At 44.0% G+C, this 22,470-nt stretch overlaps 2 protein-coding genes across 4 annotated transcripts in view; both read right to left on the bottom strand.

The window, feature by feature from the left end:
• The window catches only part of LOC308089529 (H-2 class II histocompatibility antigen, E-S beta chain-like), a 142,324-nt gene extending 125,685 nt beyond the window's left edge, over positions 1-16,639 (bottom strand). Inside the window, exon 1 of one of the 3 annotated variants that reach the window (XM_080434310.1) lies at positions 16,547-16,639. The gene's annotated coding sequence lies outside the window, so the exon portion shown is untranslated. The remainder of the gene's footprint in view (positions 1-16,546) is intronic. The other 2 variants (XM_080434311.1, XM_080434315.1) reach the window with 2 other exon arrangements.
• Positions 1-22,470, bottom strand: part of LOC308089534 (H-2 class II histocompatibility antigen, E-S beta chain-like) — a 36,861-nt gene that overhangs the window by 2,051 nt on the left and 12,340 nt on the right. The window contains exons 2-7 of the mRNA XM_080434323.1: positions 10,158-10,412; positions 6,857-7,129; positions 6,215-6,434; positions 5,908-5,975; positions 4,230-4,343; positions 3,879-3,935 (exon numbers count right to left, since the gene is read on the bottom strand). Of these exons, the coding sequence (XP_080290449.1) occupies positions 3,898-3,935; positions 4,230-4,343; positions 5,908-5,975; positions 6,215-6,434; positions 6,857-7,129; positions 10,158-10,412 (968 nt within the window). The 3' untranslated portion in view covers positions 3,879-3,897. The remainder of the gene's footprint in view (positions 1-3,878; positions 3,936-4,229; positions 4,344-5,907; positions 5,976-6,214; positions 6,435-6,856; positions 7,130-10,157; positions 10,413-22,470) is intronic.

Here is a 22,470-nt window from a genome sequence, read left to right as displayed (position 1 = left end):
GAACGGCTTGCAGGGTTTTGTTTTGATGGAGCAAGCAATATGTCGGGACGCTTTTCTGACGTAGCACGACTGAAGGAGCTGTGCCAGGATCAATGTATGTTCACTGTTGTAACCATTCTCTGGACCTGGTTTTGCAAGAGGTTGCGCGTGAGGTGAGCCTTGTGGCGGATGCACTAAACTTTGTGCGGGGTGTTGCAGGCGTTATAAAAGAATCATCAAAACGTAAACAACTGTATGAATCTCTCTTTGATGTAGATGAAGTGGTAACTAACATCTTAGGCCTGTGTCCAACCCGGTGGTGTGTGCGCACAAAGGCAATCTCGCGCGTCTGCTCCTCATACAGCACTCTGGTAGCCACACTTGACACACTTAAGGATGACAAGAGTGTCAGAGGGGAAACGAGGGCCAAGATCTGCACAAACAGACATTGAAAGCAAAAACGTTCTTTGCGCTTCTGTGCTGTGACGCATTGTTCAGGCCCTGTGAGGCAGTCGCCAAAAGCTTACAGAGCTCAAAGGCAAGCAAGTACACTTGGGGCATTCAAATGCGCAAATGTCCTGAGAGAAAGGGTAGCAGCACTGAGGGATGAAAACGTAGTGGCCAATATGACTGCCAATGTGAAAACATGTGCTTCCAAACTCGGCCTGAAGATGCCCACAGACGTGTACGCCAAGAGTGAGCAAAACCCCATCCCGCTTTCGTCACACAGAGGTACCCGAAATGGTGGTTGTTGAATCAGCAGAACTCAAGTGGAGACACGAGTTTTATGAAGCTGTAGATTTGGTGCACTCAGAACTGGAGAGGAGATTTGACCAGGACAGCATGCGTATAGCAGCAAGCAGAGAGAGGACCGTTATCAACGCAGCAAAGGGCACAGTTGAATTTGACGCACAGGCCCTTCATCTGCCCAAGCATGAGCAGCTGGACACAGACCGCCTGCAGCTCCAACTCAAAATGTTGGGAGACATAGTTAAGGAATCCCCATGCGCTACAGTCGCAGACGTGGGTTCATGTCTCACCAAACTTCAGCCACAAACCAGAGAAATGTTCAGAGATGTCGAAAACCTCATGAAGTTGTGCCTCAGTCTGTCAATATCTGTTGCATCTCGATTCCTCAGAGAGATCATTCTCTACCCTTCGGCGCCTGAAAACATGGACGCGCAGTACAATGACCCAGAAAAGACTGACACATCTGACCCTTATGCATGTTCACAGTGACATTCTGGACACCATGGACATACATGCGCTGATGAGGGAATTTATCTCCATCACCCCAGAGCGCAAGAGCACATTTGGAAAAGTTTAAGCCAATTAATAACATTTATTGTATTGTGTCTGTAATGATGATGGGCCACATGTGCCAACTGTTAAAGTAATACTAGGTAACGTTTTCAACAAAACTAAAGTTAAATTGTATATCTTTTGTGAGTGGCAAAAGTTTCACAACACCCACTCCGTGAATTTCACCCCCGGAAGCCTTTTATTTATATATTTTCTATTGAACGTGTACGGGGGGACTTTCCCGGGAAAATGACGTTCCTGGCCAACGTCATGACGTCGTGGCCGACGTCCTCAGGAACTACCGCAACGGTTTCCTGTTTGGCCAGGAACTACCGCGCTATTAACAAAAAGGAACCTCACGCTGATTTTAAGATAATGTAGGATTGGAAGATCGAAAAAGAACAGAAAAAGAAAGCACAGCTCATGGTAACTAATGCTCCACTGGCTAAGAGAAACGATCCGTAGATAGTATAAAACAATTAAAAGATCGCTTTTTGAAACGCTTCCGGCTTCCGGTGAAAACGAATGGAATTCTGGGTAATCGAGGACTAGGGAAATTGTATGCAGTGACGGTAGTGACCAGCAGAGGTTGCTAAAAATCGTTATTTGTGATTCTGCATTGTACAACTTTAATAAATGTTATATATAGCCTACTGTATTCTATTGTGTTCTGAAGGCCGGGCAGCTGCTGCAAATTTATATATGCCTTCTGTATTAATAATAATACTGTACTGTATTGTGTTTTGATAATCAGCGCCTTGCCATACTGTGTGTGTTGTGTATTCTATGCCTATTTGTTCTGATGGGTTTCTGTGCCTGCCTGGCGTGGCCAGTGTGTGTCGTGTGCTGCCGCTGTGCCACAGTAATTCATATGTTTTGATAATCGGTGCCTTGGCAAATTGGCTGGCCTATTTGTTCTGATGGGGTTCTGTGCCATAGCCTGCTGGCGTGGCATGGCCTCTGTGTGTGCGCCATGTTAAGTTTAGGCTATTTATTTTGATAATGCTGCTACATTGCATGACAATTCTGCAATTATGTCAAAAACAGATTTATGTTAATAAAAATGCTGTTGCTTTCAGCTGAGCCTGGTTAATTGCCTGTGTCAGTTTGTTAATTTGCCGTTCTTAACTTAATTGTGGTCTTTAAAAGCTAAAGCAGTCTGTCAATAAAACAATGCCGTAGTGTGTTTATGCAACAGCAGTGACAGTGTCGCTGTCCACTCTCCGTGGTGCTGAAGTGTTTTTCTTTTGTCCGCGGAGAGATAACTCTAACCTAACCGTAATCCTAACCCTAAAACCGAAATAAAGAAACCAAAAAATGGGGAAAAAACTAACCCAATCCGCCCAGAACACCACATGCACACACGCTGCGCGTGCATGCACGGGTGCGCATACCGCACCCCTAAAACCTAAAAGGTCTTCCCGCAGCTATGCTTTTACCTTAGCGCTAGGTATACTCTTAGTTGCTTGTTTTAGCAGAAAATGCACTTAAGACTTCTGGTGATTAGTAGTTTTGTTCCCTACCTATGTTGAATGCACTTATTGTAAGTCTCTTTGGATAAAAGCGTCTGCTAAATGACTGTAATGTAATGGAATGTAATGGAATGGAATGGAATGGAATGGAAGGGCAGCTCAGTTAGTAGAACACTCTCCTTTGGACCACAAGGTTCTGTCTTTGATCCTGCTAGTGTTTTCAAAGTACTGAATCATTGGGTTCAGTTCACTGAAATGTTGTGTTCAATGAACTGAATCATTGGGTTCAGTTCACTGAAATGTTGTGTTCAATGAACTGAATCATTGGGTTCAGTTCACTGAAATGTTGTGTTCAGCTAAAATGGATCGCTCATGAAAGCCAAAATGACTTGTTTCAAATGAGATCCCCACGTACTCAATTCATGGAGACATCAATCCTCATTAGGGGTGTGCCGATATATCGTCCCGCGATATATCGCGATACGTTTTCGTGACGATATGTATCGTTTTGAGAAAAAAAAAATCGTTTAAAAAAAAAAAAATCAGGCATGCAAACAGCCCCGAGGTGAAAAGGGTGACAACATGTTGTTGTTTTTTCGGGTCAGGTGTCACACTATTGCCCTATTTGGATTCAAAACGGCTATTGTAGCTGAAAAGCTACAAGTTCGCATATCTGAATAATGCAAAAACAGAATTATTTGTTTGCATTTGCTTTTTATATTTTTCATAATAAAAAAAGTGCGTATCGTATCGTATCGAAATCGTATCGAAGTTGTGAGCCAAATATCGTATCGTATCGTTTGGTGAAATTAGTGTATCGGCACACCCCTAATCCTCATGGTCCAAACTACACAGTTTACCAAGAGGACCCCCCCCCCATTTGACCACATTGTCATCAGTGTGATGACAACAAATCATTTGATTATTAAATTTGATTATTAGGTTCATTATTATAATAAAGGAAGCAGAAGACACATGATAATTTGAATTCACACGACCAGGATGGTTTACCAGGCTAGTTGTTTCACTTCTTACACAAGCATGTTGTTTTGTGTATGTTTTATAGTTTTATACACTTTTATACATTTAAAAAAAAAGTTTGGTAAAAAGGAAGAGGAAGTGAACCTGGGTGTGTGGGAGGAGTCTAAAGATCGTCATTGGTTGTCGGCACCAGAATACGACCTGATAGAAGAAGAAGAGAGACAGTTAAAACACACACACACAAATAAATCCTATGTAGCCTACTGTATTGTGTGTATTTCTCTATTTGTGCGTTTTTCTAAAACGCACAAATGTACACACAACACAATAACACAACAACACAACAACACAATAACCAACACAATAACACACAACAACACAACAACAAAATAACACAACAACAGTCAACATGTTAATTAAACAAGCTAATCACCTCATTTCTTCCACTGGTAGTATAATAATTAATTAAACATGTTAATTAAACATGTTAATCACCTCGTTTCTTCCACTGGAAGTAGATGAATCCAGACAGGAACAAGACCAGACCCAGAACCAGACCTGATGCTCCCATGGCCACCTTGTTCTTCACTGACTCTGGCATGGAGAAATCTGACAATACAAATATTATATTATATTATATTATATTATAGTATATTATATTATATTATATTATATTATATTATATTATATTATATTATATTATATTATATTATATCATATCATATCATATCATATCATATCATATCATTACAGTAGATTAAAACACCTTGTTCTTTACTGACTCTGACATGGAGTCATCAGTGTCATTTTATATTTGAGGTATAAGCATTATTTAAGACTCTGGCTATTCAAAAATAGCAGATCTGCTATTTTCTTTTAAAAACAGCATTTTTAACTCAAATCTTTGCTTCTGGAGGGGGGGGGGGGGCTGGTACAACATATTTTGATGGGGATCAGCTAATGTTGGGGTCCTTGACAAGAAAAAGTTTGAGCACCACTGATATTATAGCAACAATAGTTTTTCAGAAACATTAAGACATTTGTTGAGAGACATTACAAATGTTCGCTTTAAAAAAGTATACATTCAAAGATTTGCACACAATTTGTGCAAATCGTTCTGCTATTTCGTTCTGCTATTTTAGAAAAATTGTGAACATTTTTCACAATTTTTCTAAAATAGTAGATCTACAAGCTCGTAGCGTGGCACCAAGTGCTGCCAATGTCTGCCAATCTTAGGGCAGACACTCTAACCACGAGACCATTACCTTTGATATTAATGCAGCATTTATATAAGACCAGTTCATTCTCTAAGGACTGTTCTCATACTTTACAGTCACTCTCAGCTCCTTCACTCCAGCAATTCAATGAATTCTATAAATACTATAAATTCTATAAATGTCTTTGTACCTGCAGCCATTAGTAAACAAAGATGATATACCTCATCTAGACGTGACTCTAAGTAGGTGAGGCTCTTGTCATGACCTTCTTATTAGAATGGTTACTTTTTTTAGGATGTTTTAATGTATTTGTATTGATTTTTATTTCTGGTGTCTGTATTATTAGTCTTGTTTTTAATTGGATTGCTGTGTTTCCTTTCTGCAAAACAAATGTATCTTCGGGTTCAAAAAGAGAAGAATCCTTGAACCCTTAAAGAGGTGGTTTTGCACTTTTTCTGTCTTTCATGTGTCTATGAGGTTGATAGATCTTCATTAAGCCCCCTGGTGGTGTTTTAATGGTGTTTTATGTCTTCTCTGACTATTTTGAGTTTCTGCCTGGAGGCTGAAACCTTGAGGGTCAAACGTGCCAATAGAAAAACAGCGCTTTAATGACGCAGTAGAAATATACCCTCCCCCTCATTATCATAACACAACAGGTGTGGGCATGAGGAGGAGGAGGGACTAGGAGGAAAGGAGGCGGAGGGACTGGTTCAGGTGATAGGTGCTAAGGTGAGAACCAGGTATACTTAATGAACTGGAGGTGTGTACACTTTTTTTTCCCTCCTAGTATAACCATAATACCTGATGTCATAATACCTGATCATGTTTTAGGGGGGGGGGGGGGATCACTGAAAATCACGGAACCCCGTCTTTAAAACAGAGTGTAGTGTAACACATTACAGTAGATTACATTAAATTACAGTAAAGTAGGCCTACAGTAGATTACAGTAACTGACCCCAGTCCATCTTGATAGGTGCAGTCAGGCTGGGATGTTCCACCATGCATGTGATCTTCTCTCCTGATCTGTATCACTCACGCACGCACGTACGCACGCGCGCACACACACACACACACACACACACACACACACACACACACACACACACACACACATACACACACACACACACACAAACACACAAACACTTTTTTTCAGTTAGTCTGTTAGGTGTGTACCTGGGTGTGTACTCCAGGTAGGAGTGGTACTGGTAGTACCAGTAGAGGTGTGTATTTCTATGTATCGGTGTCTGTTAGGTGTGTACCTGGGTGTGTACTCCAGGTAGGAGTGGTACTGGTAGTACCAGTCTCCATCAGACAGCTCATCGGTAGAGGAGAGACCAGAGGTCAAAGGTTCTTGACCTATCCACCAGGTCACCAGGATCACTTTAGGATAGAAGTCGTAGCTGCTGCACCTCAGCATGTGAGTGTGTTCACCACGACGAGGGGGAGTCTCTGACTTCAGTCTCACTTTGGGCTCCACTCCTAAAAAAGATGATGATGATGATGATTATTATTATTATTATTATTATTACCCTTATTGTATATACCATAATAGCTCATAGCGCGGCACTTGTAGATCCGCAATGTTTTAAAAAATCGTGAAAATGTGTGCAAATCTTTAAATATATATATTTTTAAAGCGAACATTTGTCAAAAATGTTGTTCCAGGGACCCCCAGAAGCAAAGATTCGAGTTACAAATGTTAACTTTAAAAATATATTTATTATATTATAATTTTCACGATTTTTAAAAAATAGCAGATCTACAAGCTCATAGCATGGCACTCGGTGCCCGCTATGAGCTTTTATATCTGCTTTGAAAAGAATGATAGAATGATTTATTATGATGTCATGTTATAGTTTATGAGGTGATGAGTGTTGAGTGCTGCTCTGAGATCAGCTCACCTCTCTTGTTCAGAACAGTGCGGTAGTAGATCTCAATGTTGCGTTTGCAGAATGCCTCTCGTAATGCTCTCCTATAAGCCAGTATTCCAGGATCTTTATTGAAGCCCTCTGCCTGCTTCACACCAAACTCAGTGTATCCAACAAACTGATCTACTCTACTGTCCCACCTGACCACCTCATCACCATCGAAATTCATTGAGTATATGTACTGTATGTCCTTCAGCTCACTGGAGTTAAACACACAGCGTTGAGCCCCATAGTACACATATCCATCTGGAAATAGACAATTAAAAATATCATTAATGTTCAGTTTTATTATCATCTGTATAATATCAACTCTAGGCTAACTGCCTCCCATGGGCCAAACATCACTACATAAAGTCTAAAATAGGTTCAGGATGTGAAATCTGGCATTAAAATGTTTTCAATATCTTAAATACACATTGTGCAGAAATGTCCCATTTCAAGTTTTCAAATGTATGAAAATCTTTTGAAAATAGCCGATCTACAAGCTCACAATCCGTCGCATCGCAAATAAATGTAGTGGAGTAAAAGTAGAATATGTGGATCAGAAATGTAGTGGAGTAGAAGTAGGCCTAAACTAAAAGTATTGAAAACTGGAAATACTCAAGTAAAGTACAAATACCTCAAAATTGTACTTAATTACAGTACTTAAGTAAATCTAGTCAGTAAATTTCCACCACTGCTAGCAGCCCACACACTGACTGCAACTCACTGTGAGAGACGAGGGAGCGTCTTCAGGTGAATGGGACAAGTGATTAAGAACCATTGGAAGCTAATTAAATAACAATAGAATAGTTAATGAGTGGGGCGGGGCCACTCAACCCCCCTCCTCCCCAAAGCTACATTTACAGCAGGAAGCCACATGGGAGGAGCTTCACACAACTGATTCAGTTGTGTTCATGTATGAAAAACATACTATATAGCCTACGTTAGTGTGTGTGTTCATGTATGAAAGACATACTATATAGCCTACGTTAGTGTGTGTGTTCATGTATGAAAAACATACTATATAGCCTACGTTAGTGTGTGTGTGTTCATGTATGAAAAACATATTATATAGCCTACGTTAGTGTGTGTGTTCATGTATGAAAAACATACTATATAGCCTACGTTAGTGTGTGTGTCTCATGTATGAAAGACATACTATATATCCTACGTTAGTGTGTGTGTTCATGTATGAAAGACATACTCTATAGGCTACGTTAGTGTGTGTGTTCATGTATGTAAAACATACTATATAGCCTACGTTAGTGTGTTCATGTATGTAAAACATACTATATAGCCTACGTTAGTGTGTTCATGTATGTAAAACATACTATATAGCCTACGTTAGTGTGTTCATGTATGTAAAACATACTATATAGCCTACGTTAGTGTGTTCATGCATGAAAGACATACTATATAGCCTACGTTAGTGTGTTCATGTATGTAAAACATACTATATAGCCTACGTTAGTGTGTTCATGTATGTAAAACATACTATATAGCCTACGTTAGTGTGTTCATGTATGAAAGACATACTATATAGCCTACGTTAGAGTGTGTGTTCATGTATGAAAAACATACTATATAGCCTACGTTAGAGTGTGTGTTCATGTATGAAAAACATACTATATAGCCTACGTTAGTGTGTGTGTTCATGTATGTAAAACATACTATATAGCCTACGTTAGTGTGTGTGTGTTCATGTATGAAAAACATACTATATAGCCTACGTTAGTGTGTGTGTTCATGTATGTAAAACATACTATATAGCCTACGTTAGTGTGTGTGTTCATGTATGTAAAACATACTATATAGCCTACGTTAGTGTGTGTGTGTTCATGTATGAAAAACATACTATATAGCCTACGTTAGTGTGTGTGTCTCATGTATGTAAAACATACTATATAGTCTACGTTAGTGTGTGTGTTCATGTATGTAAAACATACTATATAGCCTACGTTAGTGTGTGTGTTCATGTATGTAAAACATACTATATAGCCTACGTTAGTGTGTGTGTTCATGTATGTAAAACATACTATATAGCCTACGTTAGTGTGTGTGTTCATGTATGAAAAACATACTATATAGCCTACGTTAGTGTGTGTGTTCATGTATGAAAAACATACTATATAGTCTACGTTAGTGTGTGTGTTCATGTATGTAAAACATACTATATAGCCTACGTTAGTGTGTGTGTCTCATGTATGTAAAACATACTATATAGCCTACGTTAGTGTGTGTGTCTCATGTATGTAAAACATACTATATAGCCTACGTTAGTGTGTGTGTCTCATGTATGTAAAACATACTATATAGCCTACGTTAGTGTGTGTGTTCATGTATGAAAAACATACTATATAGCCTACGTTAGTGTGTGTGTCTCATGTATGAAAAACATACTATATAGCCTACGTTAGTGTGTGTGTTCATGTATGAAAAACATACTATATAGCCTACATTAGTGTGTGTGTTCATGTATGTAAAACATACGATATAGCCTACGTTAGTGTGTGTGTCTCATGTATGTAAAACATACTATATAGACTACGTTAGTGTGTGTGTTCATGTATGTAAAACATACTATATAGCCTACGTTAGTGTGTGTGTTCATGTATGTAAAACATACTATATAGCCTACATTAGTGTGTGTGTTCATGTATGTAAAACATACGATATAGCCTACGTTAGTGTGTGTGTCTCATGTATGTAAAACATACTATATAGACTACGTTAGTGTGTGTGTCTCATTTATTCCCCCGCCTAGCGTACATGTGAAACTCAGAGGTCACTCATTATCACATGAAAAAGGCTATTGAAGTCCAAATTCTTGCTCTTTGTTATTCTTTGGTTTGTTCAGGTCTACAAGCTTGCTGACCATAGTGCGGCACTCGGTGCCGCGCTATGGTCAGCAAGCTTGTAGATCTGCTATTTTTGAAAAATCATGAAAGTTTGCGCAAATCTTTGGATATATATATTTTTAAAGGAAACATTTGTAACTCAAATCTTTGCTTCTGGGGATTCTACAAATGTCTTTTAAATCCTAACAGTAAAAAAAAAAACGTATGTTGCTATAATATCTGTGGTTCTAAAACTTTTTTCAAGTTAAAAATAAATAAATAGCAGGCACTCAGTGCTGCGCTATGAGCTTGTAGATCTGCTATTTCTAAACAGCCTGAGAAATCTAAACTGACAGATATGTGTTCCCTGATTGAATGGGTTAAACATTTTCATTAATGTTAAATATATTCAACCGTTTTAGTTAATAACTATTGTGTTCATAGTATTCATGTACCTTTCACTGGTGGTTTCTTCAAGGCAGTGACAATGAAGTCCAGGTTGGCTTTGCAGATGTGATGCTGACCCACAGCATATGCATAACCTCCTGGGAGGGTCATAGGATCTACAAACGGAGGCTGAGGCTCCACCATCTTCCCTTTGTTGTAGTCTGCGTACATCAACACTTCACCATCCAGTCCCTGCATCCACTCTTTATATGAGTCTTTAACTGTGTCTGAACAGCCAAGGAGTTGAATGTGCTCATGAAACACTGGAAATAAAACAAAGATGACATTAAATACAAATAACAATCATCATCATCATCATCATCATCATCATGTTAAACAGTCATGAAGTATCTTCCTGTCAAACATTTTATTCAACAGATTTAAATGTTTTTATAATATTATGAAACAGATTCATAATGATTTATTTCAGGATGTGAACATAACATTATATAATATAATGTAATATAATATACAGTGGTGGAAAAAAGTACTCTAATGTTTTACTTAAGTAAAAGTATCAATACTGCAATGTAGAAATACTCTGTTACAAGTCCAGAATTTTTAATTTACTTGAGTAAAAGTACAAAAGTATTGGTGTCAAAATGTACTTAAAGTACCAAAAGTAGAAAGTACTCATTATGCAGAATGTCCCATTTCACAAGTTTTCAAAGTTATAAAAATATTTTTGAAAATAGCAGATCTACAAGCTCACAATGTGTCGCATTGTGAGCTTGTAGATCTGCTATTTTCTAATGGTCTAAATGTATATAGGGCTGAAGTGTATGTTATTGTTTTGTAATCAAAATCTACAAAGTAACTAGTAACTAAAGTTTTCAAATAATTGTAGTGGAGTAAAAGTATAATATTTGCCTCTGAAATGTAGTGGAGTAGAAGTTAAAATACTGAAAATTGGAAGTACTCCAGTAAAGTAAAAAATACCTCAAAATTGTACTTGAGTGCTTGAGTAAATGTACTTAGTTACTTTACATCACTGATCATTTAATATAATGAAAGGTTAGAATCAACACGTGTGTGTGTGTGTGTGTGTGTGTGTGTGTGTGTGCGTGCGTGCAGGGGTGTAGTGGAGGGGGGACGCGGGGGAGCGGCGCTCCCTCACTTCTCTAACTGCTTAAAAAATATATATATATATATATTTTTTTGCACAATGAAAAGCAACACATTTGTATCAACAGCATAATATTGGGTTGTGCAGGTGAGATTTATAAAACCCTGTGGGGTGGTCCACAGGCCAAATAAGCAGACTTGAAGTTGACAATAGTCAGACTCAAGAGCTAATCCCTCCATTGGTTGTGATGTCAACACTGACAACAACAGACCAATAGAGCCATGGCATTGTTATGATTATGACGGGTAACTATGAAGAGGCTGAGTGTAGGCTAGGGTTCTCTCCTGTGTGTGCATGCGTGGTGTGATTGGATGATTATTAGGAGGGGGCGTGCCAGCAGCAGACGCATCCGTTCCTGATTGGTGGCCAGAGGGAGGCTCAACTTTAAAAGGCTGTCAGCGGGCCGGCGACAGTGAACCCGTTCCTTCTCGACTTCCAACCCGTCCGTCCTTCCTCTGTGTTCTGTAGTAGCCATTTTGTGCATGTGAAGCCGAACAGATATGTAACACTTGATCTCTGCAAACACTTGATCTAAACTATAGATCTCGATGCTTACAGCTCGATCCTAACTCGGCCTCGGCCGATTACTGTTGCCAGCATCTTGTGATCTGTTGTCTCAGCTAAGAAGGGGGGGGGACTATTATTATTATTTGTTTGAGCTTTGTTTTCCGATAGGGAGGTTAGTATTTGTATTTTGCTTTCTTTCGTGTGTAGGTAAGAGGTTTGTTTTCTAGTTTTGTTTTGTTGTAACTATTCCTTCGCCCCTGGCGAGTTTTGTAACGACTTTGAAGAATAAAAAGAAAAGATCGAAAAAGCAAACTGTTTGGACGGCGGTTCTTGGGAGTTGGGAAGGGCGGTCTTCCACATCATATGTTGCGTCTCGGTTCCCCTAGGCCGGGGCGTAACAGGCATGGGCAGGCAGAAGGAGGGCGCCTCCATTCAAATCAAAGAAGATCAACCACACCTGCTGGCTGACAGCTGTCAATCAATCAACTTTTGATTTGAATTTAGAACAAAGCGGAAGCTAAGCCTAACAGCCATCCCAGAGGCCAGCAGCATCAAGATGTTTAATTTAAAACAATCATCACTCTTCAAATTCATGAATAAAACTAGTTCTAGAATCCAAACGCCCACCAGTTGTTACTGAAGCAGCAGCCGATGAGGAGATTGAGGACGACAGCGAGCTTATTCTTGTTTCTGATGAGGACGAGTCCGACAAAGGTGAATTTAGTATTTTGCTGTGGGTCTGTGTCTTATTGTAGGCTATGGAGTTCGCATTTTTAAGCAGTCCTGTCTTAAAGGCAATAAAAAAAACATTGTCTATTAGTATGTGCTGGCCCTGGGTATAAATCAAATGGAGATGTTTTATTATTATGCGTTATGCCCTTAGATGGTGGTTCCACTGCCACCACGTCCACGGCACCTGCAACTTCAACTACTAGTAGCCCCCATTCCAGAAAATCAGGTGTTGCAACAGAGATTATCAGAACACAGTCTGTTAGCCTGTTTGAATAGGCATGGTTTTGATGATCACTACCTTAAAAAAGCGTGGTGATGTACACTGGGTGGCAAGCTCATTCCGCACAGTCGCTGCAGTGTGGAATAATTTTGAAGCACTCTGTTAACATTTTTCAAAGGCCATGAAAGATGACGCGCGCACGGCAACAGATAGAAAACAGCATGAGGGCATGCTCAAAAGATTGTCCTCAAAACAGTTCATGCTTGACTTGGGACTCATGTATGATGTGCTTAATGAACTAGCCCTTCTTTCAGAGTGCCTACAGAGACACACAGCCTCTATAGTTTATGCAGATAAACTAATTAAACGCAGCATTTCCTTTATTAGAGCACTGAAAGAGAAACCTGGCACAAAAACACTTGAGGCTGAAATAGCTGCAAGAGAGGGCAAACTTGGGTCCGTCTCTGCTAGATAATTGTAAAATTGTTGCTATTAATAGACAGCAGTTTTTAACTAGCCTACTTGATAATATGTCAAATCGTATGTTTGCCACAGCTTCACTCAGAGGCGCCAGTTCAGTTCAAAACAGTCAATGTCAGTCTGACTACAATGAGTTATTAAAACATCTAAGAGTTATGGAGTCAGACAATTGGCCAGAGCCAATACCACCTGCATATGGGGAAAGTAGTATCAGATTTCTGTGTGAGAAGTTCAGCCTTGAAGGCACATCTTCAGTGAATGCTTTTAGGGACTACATAGAATGTGGAGGGAGAAAGGTTCCAGCCGCACTTGTACCCCTTATTAACTGTAATATGCTCATTCCATGCAGCTCGGCAGAATGCGAGCGCGGCTTTAGTCTGATGAACCTCATAATAACATCACTCCGTTCGCGACTGCATACATTACATTACATTACATTACAGTCATTTAGCAGACGCTTTTATCCAAAGCGACTTACAATAAGTGTATTCAACATAGGTAGGGAACGAAAACTACTAATCACCAGAAGTCTTTAGTGCATTTTCTGCAAAAACAAGCAACCAAGAGTATACCTAGCGCTAAGGTAAAAGTGCAATATATCAGCTACCTATTTCCTTAAACAGATGAGACAAAATAGCTAAATCAAATGAGCATGAGCTAAAACAAATAAGTGTATCGACTAAACAAGATCCAATAAACAATACAACAATAGAAAACAAGCGTTCGTACAACTAGTTAACAACAAGTAGGTCAGGCAGAGAGGAAGGGTAGTGTTTCCTGAAGAGGTGGGTTTTCAGCCTGCGGCGAAATATGGGCAGTGACTCTGCTGTCCTAACATCAGTGGGAAGTTCATTCCACCACTGTGGGGCCAGAACAGAAAAGAGTCGTGACCGTGTGGATCGGCCAGAAGGACCCTTGAGTGACGAGGCAATCAGTCGCCCCGAGGTGGCAGACCGAAGTGGTCGGGCAGGGGTGTAGGCATCGACCATAGCCCGGAGGTAAGAAGGAGCTGTTCCTTTCACTGCCCTATAGGCTAGCACCAGGGTTTTGAACTGGATGCGAGCCGCTACGGGGAGCCAGTGTAAAGAACGGAGAAGGATAGTTGTGTGGGAGAACTTGGGGCGGTTGAACACCAGACGAGCCGCAGCTTTCTGAACAAGCTCCAGAGGTCTGATGGCAGATGCCGGAGCACCAGCAAGGAGGGAGTTGCAGTAGTCCAGGCGGGAGATGACAAGAGCCTGGATGAGCACTTGGGCTGCCTTCTCCGTGAGGAAGGGGCGAATCCTCCTGATGTTGTAGAGGAGGAATCTGCAGGACCTTGTCACTGATGCATACAGATGCATACAGAACGTGTGTCGGCTCTGATGTTTATTAGACAGCATGGACCTCCGCTCAGGTCCTGGAATCCAGAGCCTTATGTCAAGACTTGGCTGCGAGCACATCGCACGGCAGAAAGCACAAAAACCAGAGTGGCACAGCCTGTCATGTCAGATAACCCAGACCCACTTTGGCAGTTTTTATAAGACAGGGGTTATTGGCGTCTTTTTGGTTTGTTTTGTTTTATTTCTATTCTTATTTCTTCCTCAATTTTGTTTAAGAATTAATGCATGACATGCTGTCACCAGTTTACCAGTTCACTGTCTGTTATATATTAATGATGATTGAATATTGGCTAAATGTTTATAATTTCTTCTGTCCAAACAATGAAAAGCACTAAGAAAAGGCAAGTGAGTCTCTCTTTAAAGGGTCTACACCATGAAAATCACTTTTTTCTTGTTTTTTTGTATTTTTTGGGGTCCCCAGTGTCTCTTGTACCCCAAAAAATGTTTTTTTTTTAAATTCAGTCATTCCTTCTCATTTCATGGATTTCCAGAATGGGCGTGTCTGAACAGGCGATCTCAGAATGGCAATGTTTATGATGTCATAAACATTTTTGATGGCAAACCCAATGTTAAATGAAAAGTGCCCGAATCGCTCCGAAACTTTTTCTACCCCCCCTAAGTGGGGGTCTACGAACAAATATTTCGGGCTCGGATTTTGGCTCCGCCCCCCGGAAGTGGGTGAAACAGGCACCTCAAACACTTGGTGGAATTGTTCAAAAATGTTCAAAGTTTTTTTTTTTCGATTTTGTATTTTTCTTAGATGCTTCTTTTTATGCAGAATTTTTCCATATTTTTTTTTATTTTTTTATATATTTTTTTAATTAACTGAATTTATTAACTGAACAGAATTGCTCAGTAGCCCCCCCCTGCCCAAGTGGACGTTTTGGTATTGCAGCAGAAAGTGCTGTATAAGCCAGAGACAATTGACTTGGGATGAGTATATCTGAGTGATGATTTAGGCTCAAACCTTTTGAAAAAGGTTTGAGGGACATACACCATATGATATTAAATATCAAATATTTTTTTTAAATTCATGGTGTAGCTCCTTTAAGTAAGCATGATGAGCCATGTGTTTTCCACAAAACAATTAAATATCATTGAATATAATTGCACCCTTGTCATTACTATATGTTATTAATAGCTTTCAGTAGAGCACCACAGGCACAGACAGTGCGTTTTAGCGCAGCGCGGCCTGGCGCAGCGCAGCGGAGTGGTTGCGTGCGGGGGGTGGGGTGGTTACGGGGGGCTTTCGTGGGAGGGGGGGGACGGGTGGATCAGAGGTTAACCGATTGACTGCCAGAAATATTTCAGATTTTATGCAGTTTTCTGCCAGAGATTTTTCATTGAAATAAAAAAAAGTACTCAGGAGCCGAGATACAGAAATTTCAGTTTTAAGTTTACAAGGAAGTGGATAGGAGTCTAGATCTTCGAAAAATCATATCTCCTTGGTCTTTGGGTCAAATTCTTTTTTTTAAATGTTTTTTTTTCTAAAAACGCATATATGCGTTATTGGCAGGCAAGTGATGGATTCTAAAGAACGCATATATGCGTTATTGACAGGCTATGTGTTAACCTTAAAACCGAAATAAAGTAACACATTTATTTCCACACATGCACACATGCACATCCACACATGCACACATGCGAGCGCGTGCATGTGTCAAAGAGGTGCGCTCCCCCACTTACAAAATTAGCACTACAACACTGTGTGTGTGTGTGTGTGTGTGTGTGTGTGTGTGTGTTTGTGTGTGTGTGTGTGTGTGTGTGTGTGTGTGTGTGTGTGTGTGTGTGTGTGTGTGTGTGTGTGTGTGTGTGTGTGTGTGTGTGTGTGTGTGTGTGTGTGTGTGTGTGTGTGTGTGTGTTATTAGTGTGTATTGTTCATAAGTCAGGTTGCACAGTGTAAAATAATTATAACAGTATCTTTAATATAATAACATTAATATAATGTACTTACTTCCTGGGATCGCTTTGACATGAAGTACAGAGGAGAGGATGAGGAGGGTGGCTGTAATCTTCATCATCACTGATCAAAACTGAACTGAATTTAAAAGATGAGAATAAACAGATGAGAATAAACAGATGTTTATTGAAAGAGAAGTTCTGGAGTCTGAAAGAGAATGAAGGAAGACTCGTTCTGTAGTTTCGACAAATCAGCCAATCAGATTAAAGATATGATGTTACATCATCTGTTTCCGGGAAGACGATGGTTGGGAATTTTTAAGAAAAACATAGTTAGAATGAAATAAAAAGAAAGACAGAGAAACAGAAAAACAAAGAAAGACAGAAATATGTTTATAAAGTAAAATGTTGTCATTAATTAAAAGCTTTCAGATGAGACATGATAGGAGGTTAAAGGTTAAAGTTCATCACTTCAGATTGAAGTGATTAAATATTTTAAATATTAATAAAATAAATAATGTAGTTAGTTGGAGTATTTGTCTGTGTACATTTACACATGATGTGAAATGTGTCCTCATTTAACTCATAAAGGTACAAAGAAGTCCAACACGCTTCAGCCAGTTAAAGTCGCAGTGAAATGACATTTTCGGTCATTTTATTTTGAAGTTTCAGTCTGAAACGGCCTCGCAACCAATCAGAAGGTTCCATCCGTTCAGGCTATGGCACGGTAGAACCTCACTCACGTGGTGCACAGTGCTAGTGTTTGTAGCCTGCAGGCCTATGTCCATATTTATGACCACGGATATGCTCTAAAAGTGTGAAAAATTTCACTACGTCTCTAAAGGTAGAAGGGTTCGTGTTCAACAGGGGTGACTCCACCCCCTAGTGGTGACTGCACCCCCTAGTGGTGACTGCACCACCTAGTGGTGACTGACTGCACCTCCTAGTGGTGACTGCACCTCCTAGTGGTGACTGCACCTCCTAGTGGTGACTGACTGCACCTTCTAGTGGTGACTGACTGCACCCCCTAGTGGTGACTGACTGCACCCCCTAGTGGTGACTGCACCTCCTAGTGCCCTAGTGGTGACTGACTGCAGTCACGTGACTGGCTGCACCTCCTAGTGGTGACTGCACCTCCTAGTGGTGACTGCACCACCTAGTGGTGACTGACTGCACCTCCTAGTGGTGACTGACTGCACCCCCTAGTGGTGACTGACTGCACCCCCTAGTGGTGACTGCACCCCCTAGTGGTGACTGCAGCCCCTAGTGGTGACTGCACCTCCTAGTGGTGACTGCACCCCCTAGTGGTGACTGCACCCCCTAGTGGTGACTGCAGCCCCTAGTGGTGACTGCACCTCCTAGTGGTGACTGCACCCCCTAGTGGTGACTGCACCCCCTAGTGGTGACTGCAGCCCCTAGTGGTGACTGCACCTCCTAGTGGTGACTGCACCTCCTAGTGGTGACTGACTGCACCTCCTAGTGGTGACTGACTGCACCTCCTAGTGGTGACTGACTGCACCTCCTAGTGGTGACTGACTGCACCCCCTAGTGGTGACTGACTGCACCTCCTAGTGGTGACTGCACCACCTAGTGGTGACTGACTGCACCTCCTAGTGGTGACTGACTGCACCCCCTAGTGGTGACTGCACCCCCTAGTGGTGACTGACTGCACCTCCTAGTGGTGACTGCACCACCTAGTGGTGACTGACTGCACCTCCTAGTGGTGACTGACTGCACCCCCTAGTGGTGACTGCACCCCCTAGTGGTGACTGACTGCACCCCCTAGTGGTGACTGACTGCACCTCCTAGTGGTGACTGCACCCCCTAGTGGTGACTGCACCCCCTAGTGGTGACTGACTGCACCCCCTAGTGGTGACTGACTGCACCCCCTAGTGGTGACTGCACACCCTAGTGGTGACTGAATGCAGTCACGTGACTGGCTGCACCTCCTAGTGGTGACTGACTGCACCTCCTAGTGGTGACTGACTGCACCTCCTAGTGGCGACTGCACCCCCTAGTGGTGACTGACTGCACCCCCTAGTGGTGACTGACTGCACCTCCTAGTGGCGACTGCACCCCCTAGTGGTGACTGACTGCACCCACTAGTGGTGACTGACTGCAGTCACGTGACTGGCTGCACCTCCTAGTGGTGACTGCACCCCCTAGTGGTGACTGGCTGCACCCCCTAGTGGTGACTTTACCTCCTAGTGGTGACTGCACCTCTTAGAGGTGACTGCACCCCCTAGTGCTGGTGACTGCACCTCCTAGTGGTGACTTCACCTCCTAGTGGTGACTGACTGCACCTCCTAGTGGTGACTGACTGCACCTCCTAGTGGTGACTGCACCACCTAGTGGTGACTGCACCTCCTAGTGGTGACTGACTGCACCTCCTATGGTGACTGCACCTCCTAGTGGTGACTGCACCACCTAGTGGTGACTGCACCTCCTAGTGGTGACTGACTGCACCTCCTATGGTGACTGCACCTCCTAGTGGTGACTGCACCTCCTAGTGGTGACTGACTGCACCTCCTAGTGGTGACTGACTGCACCCCCTAGTGGTGACTGCACCCCCTAGTGGTGACTGCACCCCCTAGTGGTGACTGACTGCACCACCTAGTGGTGACTGACTGCACCCCCTAGTGGTGACTGACTGCACCTCCTAGTGCCCTAGTGGTGACTGACTGCAGTCACGTGACTGGCTGCACCTCCTAGTGGTGACTGCAGCCCCTAGTGGTGACTGCACCTCCTAGTGGTGACTTCACCTCCTAGTGGTGACTGACTGCACCTCCTAGTGGTGACTGACTGCACCTCCTAGTGGTGACTGCACCACCTAGTGGTGACTGCACCTCCTAGTGGTGATTGACTGCACCTCCTATGGTGACTGCACCTCCTAGTGGTGACTGCACCTCCTAGTGGTGACTGACTATACCTCCTAGTGGTGACTGCACCTCCTAGTGGTGACTGACTGCACCTCCTAGTGGTGACTGACTGCACCCCCTAGTGGTGACTGCACCCCCTAGTGGTGACTGACTGCACCCACTAGTGGTGACTGACTGCAGTCACGTGACTGGCTGCACCTCCTAGTGGTGACTGCACCCCCTAGTGGTGACTGGCTGCACCCCCTAGTGGTGACTTTACCTCCTAGTGGTGACTGCACCTCTTAGAGGTGACTGCACCCCCTAGTGCTGACTGACTTTACCTCCTAGTGGTAACTGCACTGACTGCACCTCCTAGTGGTAACTGCACTGACTGCACCGCCTAGTGGTGACTGCACCCCCTAGTGGTGACTGCAACCCCTAGTGGTAACTGCACTGACTGCACCTCCTAGTGGTAACTGCACTGACTGCACCCCCTAGTGGTGACTGCAACCCCTAGTGGTGACTGACTGCACCTCCTAGTGGTGACTGACTGCACCTCCTAGTGGTGACTGACTGCACCTCCTAGTGGTGACTTCACCTCCTAGTGGTGACTGACTGCACCTCCTAGTGGTGACTGACTGCACCTCCTAGTGGTGACTGCACCACCTAGTGGTGACTGCACCTCCTAGTGGTGACTGACTGCACCTCCTATGGTGACTGCACCTCCTAGTGGTGACTGCACCTCCTAGTGGTGACTGACTGCACCTCCTAGTGGTGACTGACTGCACCCCCTAGTGGTGACTGCACCCCCTAGTGGTGACTGACTGCACCACCTAGTGGTGACTGACTGCACCCCCTAGTGGTGACTGACTGCACCTCCTAGTGCCCTAGTGGTGACTGACTGCAGTCACGTGACTGGCTGCACCTCCTAGTGGTGACTGCAGCCCCTAGTGGTGACTGCACCGCCTAGTGGTGACTGCAGCCCCTAGTGGTGACTGCACCGCCTAGTGGTGACTGCACCTCCTAGTGGTGACTGCACCGCCTAGTGGTGACTGCAGCCCCTAGTGGTGACTGTACCCCCTAATGGTGACTGACTGCACCTCCTAGTGGTGACTGCACCACCTAGTGGTGACTGACTGCACCTCCTAGTGGTGACTGACTGCACCTCCTAGTGGTGACTGCACCCCCTAGTGGTGACTGACTGCACCTCCTAGTGGTGACTGACTGCACCTCCTAGTGGTGACTGCACCTCCTAGTGGTGACTGACTGCACCTCCTAGTGGTGACTGCACCTCCTAGTGGTGACTGACTGCACCCCCTAGTGGTGACTGCACCACCTAGTGGTGACTGACTGCAGTCACGTGACTGACTGCACCCCCTAGTGGTGACTGCACCTCCTAGTGGTGACTGACTGCACCACCTAGTGGTGACTGCACCCCCTAGTGGTGACTGCACCTCCTAGTGGTGACTGCACCTCCTAGTGGTGACTGCACCCCCTAGTGGTGACTGCACCCCCTAGTGGTGACTGCAGCCCCTAGTGGTGACTGCACCTCCTAGTGGTGACTGCACCTCCTAGTGGTGACTGCACCACCTAGTGGTGACTGACTGCACCTCCTAGTGGTGACTGACTGCACCCCCTAGTGGTGACTGACTGCACCCCCTAGTGGTGACTGCAGCCCCTAGTGGTGACTGCACCTCCTAGTGGTGACTGCACCTCCTAGTGGTGACTGACTGCACCTCCTAGTGGTGACTGACTGCACCTCCTAGTGGTGACTGACTGCACCTCCTAGTGGTGACTGACTGCACCCCCTAGTGGTGACTGACTGCACCTCCTAGTGGTGACTGCACCTCCTAGTGGTGACTGCACCACCTAGTGGTGACTGACTGCACCTCCTAGTGGTGACTGACTGCACCCCCTAGTGGTGACTGCACCCCCTAGTGGTGACTGACTGCACCTCCTAGTGGTGACTGCACCACCTAGTGGTGACTGACTGCACCTCCTACTGGTGACTGACTGCACCCCCTAGTGGTGACTGCACCCCCTAGTGGTGACTGACTGCACCCCCTAGTGGTGACTGACTGCACCTCCTAGTGGTGACTGCACCCCCTAGTGGTGACTGACTGCACCCCCTAGTGGTGACTGACTGCACCCCCTAGTGGTGACTGACTGCACCCCCTAGTGGTGACTGCACACCCTAGTGGTGACTGAATGCAGTCACGTGACTGGCTGCACCTCCTAGTGGTGACTGACTGCACCTCCTAGTGGTGACTGACTGCACCTCCTAGTGGCGACTGCACCCCCTAGTGGTGACTGACTGCACCCCCTAGTGGTGACTGACTGCACCTCCTAGTGGCGACTGCACCCCCTAGTGGTGACTGACTGCACCCACTAGTGGTGACTGACTGCAGTCACGTGACTGGCTGCACCTCCTAGTGGTGACTGCACCCCCTAGTGGTGACTGGCTGCACCCCCTAGTGGTGACTTTACCTCCTAGTGGTGACTGCACCTCTTAGAGGTGACTGCACCCCCTAGTGCTGGTGACTGCACCTCCTAGTGGTGACTTCACCTCCTAGTGGTGACTGACTGCACCTCCTAGTGGTGACTGACTGCACCTCCTAGTGGTGACTGACTGCACCTCCTAGTGGTGACTGCACCTCCTAGTGGTGACTGACTGCACCTCCTATGGTGACTGCACCTCCTAGTGGTGACTGCACCTCCTAGTGGTGACTGACTGCACCTCCTAGTGGTGACTGACTGCACCTCCTAGTGGTGACTGACTGCACCCCCTAGTGGTGACTGCACCCCCTAGTGGTGACTGACTGCACCACCTAGTGGTGACTGACTGCACCCCCTAGTGGTGACTGACTGCACCTCCTAGTGCCCTAGTGGTGACTGACTGCAGTCACGTGACTGGCTGCACCTCCTAGTGGTGACTGCAGCCCCTAGTGGTGACTGCACCTCCTAGTGGTGATTTCACCTCCTAGTGGTGACTGACTGCACCTCCTAGTGGTGACTGACTGCACCTCCTAGTGGTGACTGCACCACCTAGTGGTGACTGCACCTCCTAGTGGTGATTGACTGCACCTCCTATGGTGACTGCACCTCCTAGTGGTGACT

This window comes from Gymnoscopelus braueri (assembly GCF_963280865.1).
Source record: "Gymnoscopelus braueri genome assembly, chromosome: 7".
In the NCBI taxonomy this organism is placed as follows: domain Eukaryota; kingdom Metazoa; phylum Chordata; class Actinopteri; order Myctophiformes; family Myctophidae; genus Gymnoscopelus; species Gymnoscopelus braueri.
Note: the sequence above shows the minus strand (reverse complement) of the source record. Positions and strands in the feature narration are given on the sequence as shown.